The 22,303-nt window shown below is 41.2% G+C and overlaps 1 protein-coding gene across 1 annotated transcript in view; it reads left to right on the forward strand.

The window, feature by feature from the left end:
- The first annotated feature begins 5,960 nt into the window (after positions 1–5,960).
- LOC116996516 (bifunctional heparan sulfate N-deacetylase/N-sulfotransferase 3) overlaps positions 5,961–22,303 on the forward strand; it is a 46,485-nt gene continuing 30,142 nt past the window's right edge. Inside the window, exons 1-2 of the mRNA XM_033060275.1 lie at positions 5,961–6,063; positions 12,271–13,397. Coding sequence (XP_032916166.1) covers positions 12,417–13,397 — 981 coding nt within the window. The 5' untranslated portion in view covers positions 5,961–6,063; positions 12,271–12,416. The remainder of the gene's footprint in view (positions 6,064–12,270; positions 13,398–22,303) is intronic.

A 22,303-nucleotide genomic window follows, 5' to 3' on the forward strand; every position in this document is an offset into this window, starting at 1 on the left:
AAAGGCTGTGCTCCCCCTGCTGCACTGAAGGATGGCAGGAACATCCCTTCCTCTTCACACTTCCATGTCATCACAGATGCCTGTGACACTTCAGAAACAGGTGCAGGTAGTGGGCAGGGAGCTGCATCCAGATTTCCTGTGAGTCCCCTGAGTTGTTCATCCAGATTTCCTGTGAGTCCCCCGAGTTTTTCAGCTGCCTCTGTGCCCTGTCCTGTGGAGTTCGTGGCCCAGGAGCAGGCACAGAGTGCAAGGGCTGTGGCACACAATGGGTAAATGAAATTAAGTGGTGAGGCTGACATGCCAAAGCAGCATTTTCTAGGCACAGCTCCTAGGAAACTTCACAGGGAATTACATACAAAATTTGTGGCATTATAAAGCATTATAATTCACTGCTATTATATGACCACCAGCTGCTAGCTTAAACCTACTACAATTTCTGCTCTGGAACAACCAAGCAGAAAGGTAGAATTAAACTCTTTGTGATGGGAGTCACCTTTTTCATATATTTGCACAATATCTAGTGCAGTGGGGCACCAATAACAATAGGAAGTTTTAGCTTTTAATTTTAATCTTCTGTCTTTCTGGGTTAGCATTTGCCTTTAAGGTGACTTAACATTTTATATGTAATTACGGTCTCTGGATCTTTGAAAAGAACTGTTTCTCTTGAGTTTTCTGAGTGGAATAAAACACACTTATTAGCCTGTAACCTTTTTTAAATCCATCTCCCATATGGTGTTCATGTGGCATCCCATATAACAATATAGGATAATACCCTGGATAATATGGGCCATCATGAATATTGATGAACAGGGTAATTAAGATCTCTGTGCATGATTACATATGGGCAACCCATTGACGTAATTTCTTATGATTAAATCAAAATAATATATGACAAACATAAGAGTTTTACCGGATTATCTGATATTTCAATCCATTTCATGTTTAGGGAGAACTGAAATATTAATAAGCAGAAAGATCTGGTATTCAAATTAACTCTAGCAGGAAAGAAAACAGTTTCACCCTTTTTTTCTTCACCTGTTGACTTGTGGGACAGATGACAAGCTGATATGTTTCCCTGGAGGCTAACATCTTCTGTTCCAGAATACAGGCTTTCATTAAAAAATGATGACTTGTGAGGAGATGTTCATATTCATGTGAACAGAGTGCAGGTGCTCATCTTCTCTAGTGCCTACAGACAGCCTGAAACAATCAGTGTGACAAACAAACCGCCACAGCTGAAACAGCCGATAGCAACTCCAACATCAGTGCTGAGGATTTATTCCTGTTCTTGTTGGGTTTGATCTCCCAGCACTGTAAAAACTCTGGGGTCACTGATCAATAGGTGCTCTTAAGCCATCAAGGCCAGTCCAGCACCGTGATGAACAATGTCTGATGGTCACTCAAGCTCCATCTCAAAGGTAACCATGCTTTTTGCCCTCCCTGCTCACAGAACGGGTCTGCTTCACTCTGCTGATTTAAGAGCATCCTGACTTTCTGCACCAGTTTTACCCAATCATTATTATGCCAAAAATCTCTTTTTCTTAAATGTTTATGAGCTACCACATATTGATGCCTGTCCCTCAAGTGCTGCAGCTGTATCCCCTCTCAGCCTTCACCTCGACTATCGTGGGACAGGCTGTGGATTCACTTGATCACGGGAACAGCTCTTCTCTCCACCTCTTCCACTTGGAATCACTTTCCACAAACTTTCACCAGTCTTCCAAGTGAGGCTGTACCTCAGCCACACGAAATAGCATCAACACTTCCATATTTCCTCCTCTTCTCTTCCTCTCTGAGCACTGTTGCAGTGTTTTCCAGACACATCACTTTGGCTGCTGACACACACTCCCTAACTTGGACTGGTCCCCACGTCCTTCCTCAGCTCAGTGATTCCCAGCTGATGAGCTCTCACTTTGGAGCAGACAGTCATGTCATTGATCCTGCAGCCTCACCTTGCATGCTGAGTAACCTGCCACTCCTGTGCAAGCTCCTCTGGGTATTGCTCTTTGTTTGTTGCCACAGGGAAGGGGGCTGTGCTTTGGGTGCTGTGTGTTCAGCAGCACAGAATGCAGGAGACATTTTTTTATAGAGAAGAAAGGGAAGGGTGTGAGGAAGTTGAAGGCAGTGCTAAAGCATGCTGCTTTTCTCCAAAAAATAATCAGCTAAATTACCCATTTTCTCCAGAGTTACTTCTGCTAAGGGAAAGGCAAGATGAAACTATGATGATTTTTCCAGCTGACTGTGAATGACATTCAGCTTTGGGAAGTGTTTGGATTATTGCTCGACTGAAGAGCTGGGTATAGCAGTTTAAGGTTTTCCCTCTTTGCAAATTGCAAGACTGTTTTAGAACCTTTTTTTTTGTTATTGGTGTGGGAAATGAATTGATTTTAAGGTAATAATACAAATTCCTCTTAGCCCTATTTTATTATATATTCTAAAGTCAATTTTTAACAGAAGTTTTAATTACACATTGCTTTCTTTAAAAGAGCAATGATGCTTCAGATTGTTGGTTGTGCTTATAGAGATTTGGTTTCTTTTTAATTTTCTTCCATCCCCATTATCCCTTTCCTGTAGCCAATTTCAATATTGCTAAGGAGCTTTCACTCAAATTGACATACATTCAAAACAACTCACTACAATTAATACATTCTGAATCAATGCTGCTTTTTTTTTGTGTGTGTATTTATTAACTTGGAACCTCTGAACCTCATCTAATGGGAAGGAAGAGTCTTTTCATAAGAAAATTTCCTGGTAAATTGCAACAGAAAATGCTCAGTCCTGCTCATTAGTGGATCTGTCTTACACTTCACATGGCACGACTTGAGCAGTGAAGGATGGGTTTGCAGCTTACAGCAGACACACCTAATGAATTCCTGAGCTTCTGGAATTCCAGAGCTGCCCATTTGATCATTGTACAAAGATGACAATCGTCTCCATAGCCTGATTAACATGGAACAGAACATATTTATAACAATAGTTTATTCTAAGCCTGGAGGTAAAACTGCCTTTCTGCTGCCAAGCAGTCCTTACCCATGGCATGTAATTGGCAACTTTGTCCCACTGGTTTGAAAGATATTACTACAGTGTATGCAGATAGTGGGATTTTTTAGGCTAAGGTATTGAAAATTAAATAGAAAATTCTGAAAAGAAACAATAAATGGGTTTTCTTTCTGAAAGCTAATGGCTTTATGGGGAAAATCCATAAGTGTGGCTGGCTTTCTGTATTGTTTGCTGCAGAATAGTCATTGCACCCTGCACAAATGAAGGATATTGTAATAACAATAATGGAAAAGTGTAGTTCACTTATAAACTTGAACAGTGTTGGGTTTTTTCCTTCTCTGAGATGGCATCTTAGCTGATTACATTTTTGACCACAAGCATTTCTTAAACTTTAGGCCACATTTTCATCCTCATTTATATAGATGAAACTTGTAAAGAAAACCTTTACCAGTTTAACGAGTTTCTGATTAATACAAAGAGCATTATAAATCTACAGTAAGTTTGCCTTTTGACTAGTAGTATTTGTAATAGGTTTAAAAAAGTAATCATGAAATGACTAATAACAGGCAATTGCCTTGATGCTCCTTGTTTTCAAATACCTCTCTCAATTTAATGGCTTCCTGCAAGAAAATGCCAACAAAAATACTAAAATAAAAACGAGTGTTTGGTTAAAAGACGTAAACATTGAAATGGCAGGACTGGATAAAGCATTTCTTTATTAATGGAAGTGTTGCTATTACAAGTAACACTCCAAACAATGACCTTTCTGATGTTCAGTATAATCAATCTGTCCATTGTATGAGCAATTTGTGCTGGGAGTTGTAGCAATGATCACCATACAAAAATAACCAAAAATTGCGCAGATTTCAGCAGGACCGAGAGCTCATTTGCAGATGTGGAACCATGCAATGCTTAGGATTGTTTCTTGCAGTAATTGCCTGAAAGTGGTCAGACCCTGAGACAAGGTGGGATTCAGTTCATTTGAGGAAAAGAGGGGGCTGATGATGCAGAAGGACACAGTACAGGTGAAGAGTTGGGAAAAACCCATGAATGGGAAAGGGAGCATTCATGTATAGAGGCCAGCAGTAAGAGAGGCAGAAAGCGCAGTCCTGGTGGAGACTAGCACTTGTCTAGATGTGTCTCTGTTTTGCCTGCAGTTCAGTAGGTTTTCCTCCTCCCTAATTTCTTGTCTGGATTTACTACTCATTTTCTTTTTTTTTTTTTTTGTGAGAAGTGCTGTGTGCCAGGCAGAAATCTTGGCCAGAAGCGCAGTCAGCGGTGTCTTCAGATGTATAGCTCAAAGAATGGCTAAGACATTACTCCCAGTTCACGCTGCACCGACAGCTCCAGAGCAAAAAACCTGAAAAGTAGCACCAAGAAAGATGAAAGCTGTTGATATTGCTGCCAGGAGCTCGGTGCTGCAGCTGCTGACGTGCAGTGCTGCAGCCCTCAGCTGTGAGGTGTCTGGCACATCTCTGTGAGCAGCCAAGTGCTGCCGAGGACAAGCACTGTCGACAGGTTTCTGTCCAGGTTGGCAGAGAGAACCCAAAAACAGCTGCTCAGAGAGAAGGGTAGGAGGGAAACAGAGTTTGAACTCAGAGCTGAGAATTTCAGTCACTTGTGGCTGACTTCCACCCCATGCTTCCTAGCTTGTTGTAGGAAAATCCATCATAATAGAGAGTACCCAAAACAAGGTTGTATCAGGATATTCACCCAGTGGAGAAGCTTAATCTGGGAGAAAATATTTTTCTGTAGAATGCTGAGAAGGCAGCAGCATTTCAGATGAGCTCTATTCCTGGGATTCATAACCTCACACATAGTAAGCCCTTGTGACAAGTTCTCTTTTGTACTCTTAAGTCTAGCTCATGGACCTTGCTTTTTGTAGCTTAGAAGACAGTACAATTTGGGGTATTTAGTGCATCTTGAGAATAAAAGGGAAAAAAAGAGGAGAAAGTAAATAACAGTATTCCTGAATTAAGAGCTGTAAATTCTGATGTTTGCAAAAGCAACGTTTGGGTGACTGTAGCTTTTGTGCTTTAAGTTTTTGCCTTGAGTTAGTCACGGAAAGGAAGGTTTGGATAGACAAGCACCGGTGATGGAGTTAATCCATGTATTGAACTGTCAGCCATTAGGCGAGCTAACAATCACTGGGCAATTGTGAGGTAAATTAGCTAGATCAAGAGGGCACTTGTAAAATTTATTAATTTTATTTCCCATTTGTGAAAGCTAATGCAGTTCAGACAGGGAATCGTAACTCCCTCACCTGCAGTAATGGAGCAGCTCCATCTCCAGAGCGAGGGATGCAGGGTATCAGTGAAAAACACAGTGGGACTAAATGTGTTTAACACAGGGTTAGAAAATTCAATAAAGAAAAGCAGCGAGGCTGCAAACACATTAACTGGCATTCTCTCAAGATTTTAACTCTACGTTGTCCTGACAAAGCGTAATTGATCTTTCGGAATTTGCCCCCTGAGCGCTGCTGCCTTTGGAGCGGCTCGGAGCCGGGCGATCCCTGCAGCGGCACCGGCAGCGCGGGATTGGGCGGGAGGGTGCGAGTTAAACTTCCCTCAGCGTCTGCGGCAGGGGCTTCCTAAATTGCTTTCGGAGGAGCGAAAAAAGAAATTAAACCAATCTTTATTTAAGACAGGGATTAAGAATCCCACAAGTGAGGGAGTGGCGGCCCTCGTGTGGGCGGGGGGCGCCGCAGGTGCCGTGAGGGGCGGGCCCGCGGGTGGCTGAGGGCGGGAGCGGCCTGAGGGCGCGGGGCCGGAGCCGCCCCCGGCCCGGCCGAGCCTCGCAGGAGGGCGGGCGGTGTGGGAGGCGGCGCGGCGGAGCCCCCGCCCGCCCCTCGCCGGCGAGCGCGGCTCCTCCTCCGGGAGGGCGCGGCGAGGCTGCCGGGCGGTGCTGCACCCCCGGCGGCAGCCCCGCCGCACCTCCGCGCCCGGGGCGGCTCCGCGCCCACCGGGTGCCGGCGGCTCTCCCGGAGGAGCCTCTGCGGCGGGCACGGACGGCGGCGGGATCCGAGGCACGGCGCGGGGACATGCCGGCGGAGCGCACCCGGAGGTAACGAGGGGGCGGGCGGTGCCCGCGGGCCCGGCGCGGCCGAGCCGCACAACTCCGCGCTCCGGGCAGCGCCCCCGGCAAAGTTGTGCCCGAGCCGCCCGCGGGCTCCCGCTCCGCTGTGGGCAGCGCCGGGCCCTCAGCGCGGCGGGACGGGGCGGCTGCCCGGCACCGGGGCTCCGGCTGCGGAGGCGGCGTTTGCGGGGCTCTTCTGTGCTGTTTCTTGGGGTTTGCGTTTGTGTTTCTTGTTTCCCGGCGCACTCAGCATCTGCCTGGCGCGGTCCCCGCACCAGCCCTTCGGTGCCTGGGTTTCTCCCTTTCGCTCTCCTCTTGGAGCTGTTCTGCGCGACGCTGTTGCCCTCTAGTGTTTGCGGGAATGGGTTATAGCTCTGTCGGGGAGGAGAACAGTCAGCTAGTGCGGTAATTATTCAAACTTCAGGTGGTTATAGCTGCTTGGATTCCCCAAATCCCCTCAGAAATGGATGTGCCTTGCTGCTAGGTTCAGCTGTCATGTGCAACCCTCGGGAAATGCCAGAAAACTTATATATAATTCAATTCGCTACCTGGTGTGCTGCGTAATTGCTTCGGGTTTTGGTGTGGTGGGGTTTTCTTTTCCTAATGAAATGGTAAGTGGAAGAAATAGAGTTTCTCTCACTGTCGGCATCCCCAGTCGGGTGTCTCGGAAGGAACGGAGCTGATCTCTGACTTAGTAACTCTTTACTTGGCAGTTGTGGGCATGGAGCAGACAGTGTCTGTCATTTATCTCAGAGACCTCGAGCAAATAATTTACTCTTTAGGTAGTGATGTTTCTGCTATTGCTGAAAAATAACAGGGTTTCTCTCAGAAAAATTGTGTGATGTCAAGAGCTTAAAGATCTTTCTGTAGAAAGTATTGTGTGGAGGTAAAGAGTAATTTGAAGATTAAACCAACTTTTTTGTGTTCTGTTGAAGTCTTTAAAATCTTCTTTTAAACTATTTTAAAGCATTGTATATTTAATCTTTATAAATATTTTTTCTTGACCAACTGTAATGCATGAATCCCTATCCTGTAAGGGTCTCTAGTACAGCATTAGGCAATGCAGCACAGAGCTAAGGATGTCACAGATACAGTAGAAACTGGGATCTGCTTTCCTCAAGGACTTGAAAAATAATTTCTATCCACAAGAATTGATGTGCTGTCTAAGCTGTTCCCTTTTTTTTCCTAACAGCTGGAAGAGAGTGTAAGCTCTTCAATATTCACACATTCCAGGGTTTGTTATGTGATACTAAAGGGTCCCAAAGACTTCCCTTGACAGCTCATGTCTCACATCACCATTTTTACAAGTTGAAAATTACTTTTTAATGTGCAGTTGTAAGATCTCATTCTCAGCCTGGATTTACTCATTTGAGCTGTTACTGCTTGGATATTTTGGTCAGTAATATCATGCTGTAAGTAGAGGTATTAAGTATTCGGAGGCTGTTCTGGTATTTCCATAACTGATGTAAAAATCTGAGCCTTGCTGTTCACCCCAGGTTTGTTGTGTTCAGCTGTACTTTGCTGCTTCCTACCATGTCATTTGTATATCCAAAGATTTCCATACTGAAATGACTTCAGAATGCTTCCTTTGAAGTCATATTTCATAGTGACTGGCCAGAGCAGACCTTTATGTTCAAAGCAGTTAAGCAGCATTCTGATCAGTGGAGATTTAAATGTCTGTAGTAATATGCTAAACAATGTGTCTCCTTTTTTCTGCTCTTCATTTAAAGCTCATCCTAAGTGTAATATATCACCAGCATGTCATCAGCACTGTGGTAGTGTCCAGGTTGGTAAAGAACAGAATGAGAATACAGTGATGGGCATTTTTAGAAGAAAATTATTAAAAATGTGTCCCTAGACAAATGTAATATACCTGAATAATACTGATGGCTACTTAATCCAGACCTAGCTCTGTTTTAGTAGTTCTTGATGAAAAGGATTTTTGTTACCCTCTAGGAATTACGTTTTTTGCCTATAAGCATGACCCAACTTTATTGTTTCTAATCAAGGGTCACAGTAAACAGTTGCCCTAGCACAGACCTGAGGTAAGACTAAAACCAGAGTGTTCTGACTGGGCTTTGATAAATTTGATTTGAGAACAGTTTCCACATTATTTATGTATATTTTTGTTGAGCCCATTGCTTTAATCTTGATATTAACACAGCAGAAAAAAGTTTCTTGTAATTTTAAAAATTGTATTGATACTCTCAAGTAGACTCTAATAGTAATTTTTTTTAATTCTGTGCATTTATGTGCCTGTGCAGGTATGTAGTTTCTTACTTCACCATTTGTTTTTACTGTACTGAGAACCCTGTGAAGGGTTTTTTAGGATGCATTCCCAGCCAGTGTTGTCTCCTGGAAGAGTTATCAGGGTGAAATGATTTACAGAAGCCAAGAACTTGGTCATTTATGCTTGCCAATGAAACAACAAACTAAAGAAAGCTGCATGTGGTGGGAACTTGCTTATGATGTGCCTCAGGTCTTTGGGGTTCCTCACAGACAAGCAGGACAAATGATAAACCCTGCAAACCAATCCAAATTGAAGATGTCTGTTCATCTGTTTCATGCTGGTTGCCTGCAGATGCCTGTCATTGTGACTGCCCAGCAGTGCTGTTCAGAATGGTAAATCCTCTGCTTAATAAGGTGATAGTTCTTTCCTGTACCAGCAGGATTTTCACATGAGCTGGTTCTGGGCTGCAGAAACCACTTCTGCAGTCGATGACAAGAACATTGAGCCTTGCTGTCTGTGTTCATAACAAAATGCAAAACTTGTTTCCGTGACTCAGCTTTCTCTCAGCAAGATCTTCTCCATGGTGAGTCTGTAAGTTAAAAAGCAAATTCTGAATATTCAGAGATGCTAATTTTCACCTTAAGGGAGCATTTTGACACCTCCTACTTAGAGCAGCAGAGGTAAAAGATTCTGGTCTGAATTTCAGCACGGTGGCATGAAAATGCAAAGTAGGAGATCAAATGCAGGTTCTTCTAAAGCAATAAAGTTCTAGGTAAAAAGAAAAACCAGGCAGATTTTATTGCTTCAAACCATGGAAAAATGCCACACAAATTATTTTATAGGTAAAATTTATGGCAACATCAGCTTTCTGGAACTTTGGCTTCAATATGATATCTGACACCTGTTTTCAAGTGCTTTGAGGCACAGGTGGGACCATATTCCTCAATCACTGAGCTCCACAAGACTGTAGAAATCAAAAAGCTGAGACTTCTTATGTTACCTATGGGTCTTTTTCATGTTTTTTCACTGAAACAATACTAACAAGCTGAACTCTTGTCAAGACTTTCTAGACTCTTTTGATTTTTTCTTTCAGCCTTTTTCTTACGCTTGGATATTTTTTATTGATGTTGGAGCTATCATGACTTCTCCTTTCTTTGGTGAAGTATTGTTGTATTTTGTCATGAAAGTAAGACTCTTCAAGTAATGTCCTCTTCTGAAATACCACTTCTCACAGCTTACTCACTGTAGGTGCATTGAGAATTACAATTTTGTCTGGTTTTGGAAATGATAGCAAGCAAGGACCATCTTCCTGAAGCCACATCTAAAAATGAGCCAAAGGTCACTGTCACAATCTCCACAGACCCCACAGTGCATCCCAAGGATGTCACTGTCAGGGGGGTGCACTGGGAGTTGTTTTAGCATGCTGCTGTAATACAGCATTAGAGTATCCAGCAAGTCCTATTGCTCAGGGGAAAATGCTGCTGCCCCTTCCCTGTACCTTGCGAAGGCTTTGAGACTGTTGGTATTGTAAAACGCGTGTTCTCTTTGCATTTTTTAGTTTCTTCTTTCTGTATTCTTTTGAACTCCTGCCATGCAAACCAGTCCTTAAGCAAGTGAAAATTACATAAGCCTCAAGCTGATACAAGAGAGCCTGCATTTAAAACTTGAGCCTTGCAGTGTTCCATCCCACTTCCTGACTGTTCAGCAGGGAGTGTGCCAAGTCTGGCTGTGTCCTGCTGCCTCGGAGAATTCCTCTGTCTTCTCAGTGGAACTCACATCTGTCTTGGCAGTTCCAGCCATTCCTCCTTACAGCTGCACTCTGTAGCCCCAGGGGGTACCTGCAATTAGGAGCTGAGGATACAATGACAGGGCTTTTCTTGAGGAAAACGCGGCTTTCTGGGCTGGCTCCAGATTTTGCTCTCTATGGAATGGCATTAGGAATTGTGTCCTTGCTGAAAATGCTTCTTGGGTTGCAACCCTTGTCTGTTAACCAATTCAAAGAGCTCTGTCTCTTCAACCCTTCCTTGCTATGAGCTTAGGTCAGTGTCAATTCTTATTTTTTCAGTATCTAGATCATCCAGGTCTGTCATTATCAAGGAGAGGAAGGTGTACATACAGCTTTTCTACAGAATGCAGTCAGTGTTAATTTAGGCACTAAAATTATGTGTTTCTTGGCATGCAGGCAGCTGAGTTGGAAATGCAAAATGAAGATAACCCTTCGTGTGTGTAATGAAAAATCATCTGTCTGGAAACCTCTCTCTGGTGTTAACTCAGTCAGGATGGAACTTCTTTGTCACCTGACTTGTTACCATGTTAAATATCTGTTATGCAATCCAGACTGATACACTTGAAGCTAGTGTGGCAAGGATTGGACATTGCAGTGCTTAAGAACATTGAGTTCTTCTGAAGGTACTTCAGTATTGTTGTTTGGTCTTCGTGCATTCTTCAGGTTTTTTTCAGATAGACTCTGGGTAGCTGGGGTTTGGTTATTTTAGTCTAGCACTGATTAGTGAGCCTGGGTGAAAGGCAGGTCTCCTGTCCAAAAGCTCTGAGCAGGACTTTGTGCAGCTACAGGTAAGGTTCAAGACTGGGTTTAAGTCTTCATAGAAGAGAAGGGGTTGATAAACAGGTATCTGTGAGTAGTGAGGAGAGGAAAATCTATCCAGAGTAGAATCTATCCAGACAGCAGCAATCTTGCTGTGAATCCTGAGTATGAATGAGACAGCTCACGTACCCTTGCTCTTCATGCTGAGTTTTGCAGTTTTGATGAATAGAATGCCTTGGAGTTTCTTTTTCCCCTCGTCTGATTTTTCTCATTTATTTTTACTTTATGCTTATCATGGCACTAGGAAGATGTGTCTTCAGGATTTAATCAAATTTGTGGACATTACATAGGTTCTGTTAAGTACATCATATTTTTTAACTTTTTTGAAAATCTGGAGGGAAAGACCAATTTGCTTACAAAGTAGGATTAAAAAAAAAAACAACCAGGAATGGAAGGATTAAGCTCTCAGTTGGGAAATGACCATGTTAATGCCACACCCATTTCCAAATGGACCTGGGTGCAAACTGCACTGAAGTTACAGTGGCTTGGTCTAGATCTTCATGCACTTAATATTTCAGAATCTGTTTTGAACCTTTGTTTATGACTTATGATCATTATTTTATGCTTGTCACACCATCCAGTTGTTTTACTAGGGAGTTCTGACAGCAGTTGTACTGCTGGCTTGAAAAATGACTCTTTCCTTAAGTACAAGATAGAGCATAAGTATATCCTTAGGTGATCTGCTTGTTAGGTTTAACTTTTGATTTATTGCTTTCTCTTCTCAAATTTAAGAGATTGATTATTCTATGGGTATTTTAATACAAAGAAATACGAAGTGCTTCTAACAATTTGCAAAACTACAGTTCAGAAAAATACTTTGTTTTCCTCTAATGTTGCAGGAAGGGAGTTTTGCTTTAAAAAATGTTCCTATAATAAATATAATATAGATAGTGTCAGTATGTATTTCTACAAGTTAAGATGTGCATGTTCTTGTTTCTTTGAAAAACTAATACAAGATAGAATTTGTGTAATCACGTTCCCCCAGCTTTTTAGGGGTAGAAGGAAGAAGGTTAGAAATTTTCTTCAGTATTTTGGTTGTTAGCAGTTGTCTGCTTGCAGTTAGCTTTTATCCTTAGGTAACAAGAATTTCTAAACCACAATAAATTCTTTGCTTTTGTCTTGCTTTTCAGTGCCCCTGCCTACTTTATTTGATCCTCTGAGTTGAGGAACCTGTGACATTTAGAGACTTCAAATTCACATGGCAAGTAGTGGGAGCAGGAAAAAATATGTTGCTGCAAAATTTTGAACTGTTGGTCTCCAAACCTCTGTCTGGCAGCGATTTCTTTGCTCCCCATTAGTTTAAGTGGATGTTACTTCACAAGGTGATGCCTCAATTAAATCTGATTTTCTTTTCTTCTAGACTACACCATCTGTAAAGCTCTGTGGAAGATTGAGGTGTGTGCTGCAATGGTGACATAAATATTTCAGAGGACTGGAACAAATTGTTGAGAATCTCTGTTTGATTTTCATGCTGCTGTTGAGAGATATCTAAGGCAAGTAAACACCATGAGTTTTATCCTGAAACTTCACAGACATTTTCAAAGAACAGTAATTTTGCTGGCCACTTTTTGTATGGTGAGCATAGTTATTTCTGCCTACTACTTGTATAATGGCTACAAACAGGAAAATGAACTTCCTGAAACCTCTTCAGAAGTGGAATGTGGTGATCCTCAACTGTTGCCATACAAGCTGATGGAGATGAAGACCACGAAGCCTGTTGATCCCCTGAGGACAGACCTTGTAGTGCTGGTGTTTGTGGAAAGCCAGTACTCAACGTTAGGCCAAGATATAATAACCATTCTGGAATCTAGCAGGTTTCAGTTTCACATTGAGATTGCATCTGGGAAAGGTGACCTCCCAGTGCTTATAGACAAAAACAAAGGCAAATACGCCCTGATAGTGTATGAAAATATCCTAAAGTACGTGAATATGGACTCGTGGAACAGAGGCCTTCTAGATAAGTACTGTGTAGAATACGGTGTGGGTGTGATCGGATTTCACAAAGGCAATGAGAACAGCTTGCAGAGCTTTCAGTTGAAGGGTTTTCCTTTCCATGTCCACAGCAATCTGGGTATTAAGGACTGTTGCATTAACCCTCATTCCCCACTCCTCCATGTGACTAAACCTTCTAAACTTGAAAAAGGGCCCTTGCTTGGAAATGACTGGGCCGTTTTCCAGATTAATCACACAGCTTATCAACCAGTGGTGTTTGCAAAAGTAAAGACACCAGAAAACCTTTCTCCACCTGCTGCTATAAGTGCTCTCTATGCCACGGTAATTCATGACTTGGGGCTCCACGATGGGATTCAACGAGTCCTTTTCGGCAATAACTTGAATTTTTGGCTGCACAAGCTGATTTTCATAGATGCCATCTCTTTCCTCTCTGGAAAGAAGCTCACACTGTCCTTGGATAGGTACATTCTGGTTGACATAGATGATATCTTCGTTGGCAAGGATGGAACAAGGATGAACACCAACGATGTACAGGTAAAGTATGTGCACAAACTAATGGTCATTACAGCAAAGTGATTTTTTATCTGAAAGTGCATAGTTGTTCATAGTTGGAACATCAGTGCTCCACCCAGGAGCTGTTCATCTTTAATGCACATGTTGAGAGTCTTACAAGCAGGAGGTAAATGTGGTGAAGAACAGTAAATGTCAGCATAAATTTTGAAGAGTAAGCTGGGTTATTGGCTGTTTAAAAAGAGGTTTGGATGTCAGGAGTTGCTTGCAGCATTTCACCACTCTCCTCTCTGTTTTAATATTGGTCTTAAAAGCTCATTCAGTCACTAAACGACTTGACAATTTCCATGTTAATGTTCAGAGTGCACATTCCTGAAAGTCCTTTTCCAGTCTGTTGTGCTGTTCTAGTGAGGTGATAGTTGTTGGTCTATAGCACTAACACCTTACCATCATTCCTTGCTGTAAGGATTTCTTCTGTGCTTTTTGAGAGGAGTGTTGTCCCAAAGCAGGTAGTAGGAGGTCACCTTTCTCAGCTTGGTCTAGAAGCTAAAAATCTTTAACATACTGGTTGTTGCTCTGTTTGTGCTAAAAATGAGGGAGAATGTTTCCTTAAAGCATTGTTAGTGGAATGAGGAACTGCAAGGAGAGACAAGGACAGCACTGCATGCTGTGCGTTATTTTTGTTTCATTTTTTGAGTTTTTTCTGTGTTGATATATTTATCAAGCTACAGCAACTCTGCACACAATGCTTCCTTAAAGGTTTGACCTTGCAGTTAAACTTTTAATTTGCTTTAAAATTGCAACTTTTTGCCAAAACGTTCTCTGAACATGCAATTATAGATGAGATTCACCTCCCTGTTAAGTAGGTGTTTTCCTTAGGCAAACAAATGGCATGGGAGAGAGCAGAAATAAAGGTGAAGCTTCCTAATGGTTTTCCTGTGGAGAACACGATGGCAGTGTTTGAGTTAGGTGAGTGAGTACACATGGAGATTGTCCAAAATGCAATCTCAGATAGCAGGAAAAAAGTCAGATCTGACCAACATGACTGGCAGAAATTGTTCTGCAAAAGCAGCACTTTTGGTAGCAAAGTGGGTGAAATAAAACCTGAATAAATCCATCACCGTGTTGTGCAATAGCAGTCAGAGACAGCATGTTTTGTGCTGCTTCTCTTTGCAAGTGACACCTTAGGATTGTCATTTTAAAGTAAGCTAGGATGTGTAATTGCCAGAGTTACGTACCAGAAACAGGAGACTATTGAGACAAATTTGATTACAGCAGACACAGAAGGATAAACCATATTGTTTGGGGAAAATAATTTGCAGTGTGTCAGAAAGCAAATCTTCCCAAAATAAAATTGTCATATTAAATAGAAGTAATATTGAAGTGGAAATAACTTTTAAGTAGGATAATTTCATTTATACAGAACTGTGTTCTGAAACAATGGAATCTGAAAAAGTGTTCCCTTCTGATTCTTCATCTACTTATAGTTAAAATGCTGTATTAAACATGTTGTTAGGGCTGTCAGATGCAATGCATCTTCATTACTATTAATATCAAAGGAGTTATCCTCTGTGGCACAGTGACGTGGAAGGAATGAAACAAAATCAATTTGCAGCAGTTGGAAATATGTTATTGTAAAGTGTATTTACAGATAAATGACATCTCATTATACAGGAGTTTTACTGAGTTGTGCTGCAGTGACTGTGACAGAGAATTGGGCTCTGCAAGTGTGAAAAGAGTATCATTTCAGTACTCAAGATTAGCTCATTTCCACTAAGCCTACATTTTAACTGCTGGCAGCATAGAATTGGGGACAATGCTCTGTTGTGATTTAGTTTTGTTTGACATCTCTCCTTGTTAATATTTTCTGGATGTACTCACAGCTGCTAGGGCTGTGAACTGGAGGAGAATGTTTCTACCAGTATTCTATAAATGCAAATCCATCTGCAACTTCAGGAATCTCTCAAGAGCCAGGATAGCTCTAGGGTTGCTTCTGACTGCTCTGTGGATAGGACAGAGTTCAGAAACTGGAAGGTTAATGCAGAATCAGTAGCAAAAATCAGGTGGTTGTCTGCTCCAAACCCCCTGCTCAGGCTGGGCCATGGCCAGGTGCCTTTGGTCTGTCTCCAAGATCGTGGTTTCAAAGGAATTTCTTTAGCTATCCAGAGTAGATTTGCAAAGTGGCCAAAATAGTTAATGTTGAGGGGCTTAACCCATTAAGGCTTAACTTCCCTCTCCTTTAAAGTGTGTAAAATGGAGTTAAGCACTTAGGAGAATTGCTATTATAAGGTTTAGTGGTGATTTTTTATCAGTGTTATGTATTGACCTCAGAAGAGGTCAGGTTAAAGGCAGACTCTCTGAAATTAGTGTCTTGTACACCTCTAAAGAAGAGGCAAAGTGGTGATCCTTCAGCTTGAGTACCCATAGTGTCAGGAACATAAGTGTAAAGAACCCTTCTGAAAATATTCTACAATCATAGTTTATCCTGTTGTAAATGCTTTGTTTTGTTAAACAGCAGATTAAGTTTATTCTAGTTTTACCACAGCTTCTTCAGTTAAAAAAAAAATACCCTGACAACTTGAAGCAGTGGTTCAGATTTTTAGAATAAGTACCTGTTAGAGATTTGCCTTCCTCTGTTTAACATCTGGGCTGATAGAACATAGTTCTTCAATGTAAGAAACTGAGTAGGTGTCACTGTGCATCAACAATAACCATCCATCCTCATACTTATGTACTTCATCTTCTTCTGGTGTAATAGAAATAATGAAAGAGAATGCTTCCATGGTCTAATTGCCTCCCCCTTCGAAAATCAGCTTGGTAATAATCAACTCAACATTCATTTTTCAGTAAGTTTTTTGCTCTCCTATTGTCTGTCAGGCAGGAGGCACCATTAGGCTGTGACAATGTTATATTTTATTTTCCTTGTTTCTTTTAGGAAGACTTAAGAGCCTGTGCAGTGCAAATAATTCATTTAAATGGACATACAGAGAATAATCTATCTAGATATCCAGAGAATAAGTTTATCTTAATAGAACATGATTGTCCTGGCTGACAGTCTACGTATTTCATATCTTTTTTTGTCACAGTTACTCTTTGTGAGATTTTTATTGCAATAAAGCATTGAGATTTTTCAAGGGAGAAGCAGATGATAAATAGGGGAATTTAAATGTGGGATTTTTTTCCTGATGACAGTTTGTTCCATGTTGGTGGTCTAGGCCATCTTCATTTCCCCAATATATGCACCTTCTGGAGTTCTTCAGAGTTCATAAAATTCTTCAAATGAAAAATTAGAACACTGCCAGATGATTTATTCCTAATAATTAGCTGTGTGAGCTCCTCTTGACTGTCTGGTCCTTTGTGTGCTTTTCAAAAGAGACTGAATTGAAGTCAGGATGGGGAACTCTTCAGGTAAGCCTGAACATTTTTATATCTGTGGTTATTCTTGATAATGGCCAAGGGAAAATCTTCATATTAACCATATCCATTATTGGAGGGAGATGATAGATCCTTATGTATCATTCTGGTTTTGGAGTTCTTGGGCAGTGCCTCTGTTAATGTGTATGTGCATTGCAGTGGGCAATACCAGATTCAGGCTGCAGTCTTCCAGCATTAACCACTGGAGAATTGGAGAAACATTGTTCTGGTAATGGAGAGAGTTCAGCCACAAGGAATCAATTCACAGCCCTTCAGTCTCCATACACATCTTGCCTGGATGTTGAGGTTTGTAAGGCAGACACCTCTAATGGAGCTACTCCTCTATCTTCCCATAGTAGACATAAACACAGAAAAACAGCTTATCTTCAGGCAGGCTCTGGTTAAGTGACTTGCACCTTAAAAGTGTGAGACTGTTGTTCATAAATTGTTTCCAGGTGACTCTGATCAAGTATAAACATTTGTATTTGGTCAGATCAGTCCTCTCCCATTTTCCATAGCCAGTGCTGTCACTTCTTTGTTACTTTCTTAGTAACATTGGTGGCCTAACCTTTTGTTTAATATAGCTCTGTTTAATAACAGATTTCCCCACTAAGAGCTAATTGTTTATTAAATTGATCCATATTAGTCAGCACTGCTTAAATTTTTGCTGTTGTTCAAAACCCATTAAGTGTCTTTTCACCCTGTGCAGCATACATGGAAAGAAACCAGAACTTCCCAAGACAAAGTGGATCACTTGGCTATAAATTTTGAAAATCCAGTCATGGGGCTGTTGAGTTTTTCTTGCATAGGAATTACCTAAATATTTTCCTCAGAAGAGAATCTTCCATATGTGTTGTGTTAAGGCAGAAGGGCTAAAAGGTGCAGAAAGCCTGAGCTGTCAAGACAAAGGATGGTCCCTGTCACAGAAGGAAGTCTGGATCTCTAAGTTAATTGATTCTTAATCTGTAGGATCATGTACAGGGTTATCAGAAAAGAAATGACAGATGTGTCATCAAATGTGTCACCTGCAGAGCCACTCAGCCATAAATATTTCCTTTGGGGAGGTTCAAAAAAATCTTTTCAATCACATCTTTAAATTCCATAAGAAATCAATGATTACTTTTGTTCTGCTAAATCATTTTGCATTCCCAGTCTGTTAGCTGTAATACCTGTATGGCATTGTGCAGTGTGTCTGCTGTGTGTGTGTGCACATTCTTTCCTAGTTTGACCTGTAGCTCCTGAGATATTTCATACTGATTTGTTGGAAATAGCAAGTAAAAAGTGCATTCAGTTCTCCACAAGTGTCAAGGAGAAGGACAGTTTCTGACTGGGATGTCTCTGTAGCTGTCTGATGTCTTGAACATATTGTGTCAGCTCTAGTAGTGTGGAATATTGCACACTGTGAGACAGTAGAGAATTAGATTTCAGAGCTAAAATACAGCTTGAAAACAAGTTAACTGTCTTACATATTTTATGGGCTGCTACCAGCATATAGTACACTCCAGCAGTCAGTCACTGTAACATCTAACTTGTACAAGCAGTTTGGTTTATGTGCCAAAAATATATGAATTTTAGTGAATTTTAATCTAGTGAGATGGATACAACTCTGCTCAATAGAGCCCAGTTAAATGAAATCATACTGATGTTTGCAATGGAAAGCAGGAAAAAATCCTCTCCCAGAGCAAGGGGACTGCAGAGGAACCACAGGGATGCAGAGGAGCTGGCTCTGCTTTGAGTGTGACACTTCTGGGGCTGCCAGAGCAATGCTGGGAATTCCCTGTGGGCCTCTTCCTCCTGTTCTGCACCTGTGTGAGCTGGACACAAGCAAATCCATGGAACAAGCTTGGTGCTGAGTTTAATTTAACAGTTTATCCGTGGTGGATGATGACAAAAACCATGCATGCAGTTTTGGTATTGCAGCCTTCACTCCTGTAAATTCAGATTTTAGATTTTTTTTCTCCCTGTTTAGTTTTGCAGTACTGAAATAACTGAATCTGATGGGGGGGTTTTTTTGCGTTAGTTTTTAATTTAAATGCTCTGACACTGTACATGGAAATTTAAAAATGTTTCATGCAGACCTAAGTCTTGAGACAATGATGTGTCAAGGATTGCACATCTCCTACTGTTATAAATTCAGTGGCAGACAGCTAAGAGAAGGAAAATGCATTTCAGTTGCAGTTTCTTGCTGTCAGAGACTGCAGAAACTGCTTCTTGGCATGGTAAAATCCTGTGAGGTCTTTGAGGGCAATGATTTGTACCCCAGCACCTGATCTGACTGTTGGTTTTACACTCTGTGGTTGTCTTCAGGATAGAACCAAAGTAAGGAAATGACAACTTCTGTGGATCTGCTGGTGCTTGCCCAAGATGATGTGCACTGTGGGTTCAGTCATCTGCAGCTTTCCAGGAAACCAGAGTAATTTGTTGTCATTTCTCAAGTCCCCATGTTTCTCTGTGATGGAGAATGCTTTGCTATCCTTAGGCTTAATGTGCCAGTGGTGTCTTCCTGTTCTCAACAGAGTTTTCTGATTCAAGAGCTCTTTTATTTAAAACTCTAGGAATGACACTCACCTGAGATCAAGCAATCTAACTCTGAGTACTTGGTAACACTTAGTTTTTTCCCTTGACTTAATTTATTATGCAGATATCTTTACTCCTGAGCATCAGGCTTCCAATCCTCACATATGCTGATGTCCACCCAGTGTGCAGCTTGCACTGAGATCATTTTTGGTTCACAACCACGTGGTTAGCAAGCTCTATCTTCCTCTGTCTACATAAAAGTATACACTTCAGGAATGTAGGTGACTATTTTCATGGGTGTGATAGAAAATGCATGTGATTCTGCACACTTTGAATGTTGTCAGCATAAGCTGAACTCTGCAGTGTTTGGGTCAATCCACCTGGCCATGGAGACAAAAGCTGCTATCCTGTCAGTCCCTCTGCTTCCTTGGATTGTGAGTTCTCTTGGTCAGAGGCTCCTTTTGTTCAGCAAGCACCTCAGTAATACAAACAATAATAATGCAATGCAGCTTCCCCCAGAGCTGCACAGTGGCTGCTGCAGGATTTATTCTGGGCTTTTTCAGTGACAAGTGAGCCATCACTTCCTGCTGCTAGCAGAACTGAATACAACTTTCACAGCCAACAAATAAAAACCAAAGTGCAGACACATCTAGAAATCAAAGCCATTAACTGTGAAATATGATACCAAAAGTGAGCCTTCCTCCATCCTGCTCTTCAGTCACATTGAGGAGGCACAGTCTGGTGAGAGGAGAAAAACAAGAGTGGAAGTGGCACTCCTAATTCATTCCTTTCTTTTACACTACAGCTGCATGGACAGTGACCTTGCTTGTCCTGTTCAGTCTGGAAGGTCAGTGCAATGACATGACTGATTCTTGGTGGCCATGCTTACAAAACCAAGTAAAGGAAAAGGAGTTGCTTGCCAGTTTATGTGTAGCCCCTCATGGAATAACAATTCCCTGTCTATTTACAATTCCAGTTTCTTTTTCTGTGCACAGACCATAAAAACCTTACAACCAATTTTTAGAAGTAGTTACTCTTTAGGAGATTCCTTCTTTCACATTGCAGTCCTGGAGATGAGTTAGTGTTGCTCCTTAAAATATGGCTTCATATCTGAGATAAGTAATAAATTAAATTTAAAACCACTTTATACTGCACAAATTATAGTGCAATCCATTTCAAAATAGAAACAGTGGAGAGGACAAATAAAAGTCTGTGACTGTGCAGAAGAATCCTCTCCACATTGATTCCAGTCCAGGTCAGTAAATCCACACAACAAAGGCCCTCCAGAGGAGACAGGTTTGTTTTGGGAGCACTGCTTGCATTTTTGTGCACCTGATCAGCCACAGCTCTTCCTCAAGCTCCCATTTACTTGCCTTTTAGTGTTAGCAATCCTGGGAATAAGACAAGTGTCTCTTCTCCATTTTAGAGTGGACTTGGGCTAAAGATACCTCAGAGCTGTCTTTGGTAGAATGCTAATGGCACTCAAAAGGAGGCTGAAAATCAATTTTACATTTCTATAAAAAATGTTTCTTTATGCTGCAGGATGTTCCTCTTATCACTTGTCCTTTTCCCCTGCCATTGTTAAAAGTAATGGAAATGGTGAAAATGGTAATCCTGAAATATCCTAAAACAAGATGAATACTGAAATATGTCTCAGTTTGTAATGTAAGCTGGTTTTAAACTCAGACAGACTATGTAAAACATCTTACATCAGTGAAGTACTTCATCTTACTGACTGAGGAGATGTCTAGATTGTGCTCAGTTCTGTACTACTTGATTAGAAATATTTGGAGAGTGCTTAGAAACACCAGAATAGTAAGGAAACATCTGAGCAAAAAAATGAAAAAATGAAGGCTAAAGAATTCAGTAAGTAAGGATGACCAAAGCAGAAAGCAATAGGCTGCAGATGTCTGCAGGGTATAAACAGTGAGGATGGATAAAATATTTAATGTAAGGCACAGGGATATTTAAGTGCAGGCTGAATAGCCAATAAAAGCAGCAGAATAGAGACTAATATCCAAAAGGAAGTAGAAGGATTATGTAAGTCTTTAAAAATTAGATTTGGCAAAAGAGTATGAAATATGCTATTGGAAGGAATATTGGCAGGGGATTTGTGTTGAGATATGTTCTCAGTCTCATACAGTAAATCAAGTGCAGAGCTCAGTTGGATCCCTTTGTGTGGTTTGAGGCTGCAGTAGGCTTTGCCAGCTGGGATGTTTATCTAGGCACACCTAGCTTTTGTCATCTTGTCTTTTAGAAACACAAGAACTCATGAAAATAGGTAAGGTTTGTATTAACACTTCTAGCAAAATCATCCTCCCCTTTTTCTCTGAAGTCTTGGGGTTTTCTCCAGTTACGTCCTTTAGACTTGGTACTGTGTTGGAGCCACTGAAACTGTCAAAGTTCTTATTAGCTTGAAATAAGTTTTTATGTATTTCTGTGTTGGCTACATATAATCATGAAAGTATGGCTTTAGAAAAGAGGTTTATTTGTTATTTTGTGGAGACTTGGGGGTTTTTTGTGTTTTCTATGATACCAATGCTGATGTAGCTAGGGAATTTCATTCCACTACTTTAGAACTACTCATAAAGAGAAGGAAAAAAAACATAAATTGTGACCCTTGGCTGGTGAGCAAGCTGAAGACTGAATTCCCAGCTGTATCTTACCTGGAGCTTTCAGACAGAGTGAGAAAATGAAATTTATTTTGTTAAAGATTGGGTTTTTTTCTGTCAGTAAAGCTGAAACATGGAAAAAGAGCTTTTGGTTTTCCTTAGCTCACCTGAAACTAGGTACAGAGGTAGATATCTATATTTATTCAGGTAGAGTATTAGAAGCAGAGGAATCTTTTTGGCTCTATTAGGAAAAAAAAAGAATATCTAAGAAACATTTGTGAATGAACTGTGACATTGATACATTGCCCAGCCCGTGGAATAATCTTTATTTAATATGCCAATAATGGGGTAATTTTGTTGTGCTTTGCTAAGCAGGGAGAGTTAACA

The sequence above is a fragment of the Catharus ustulatus genome, chromosome 5 (genome assembly GCF_009819885.2).
Source record: "Catharus ustulatus isolate bCatUst1 chromosome 5, bCatUst1.pri.v2, whole genome shotgun sequence".
NCBI lineage: Eukaryota > Metazoa > Chordata > Aves > Passeriformes > Turdidae > Catharus > Catharus ustulatus.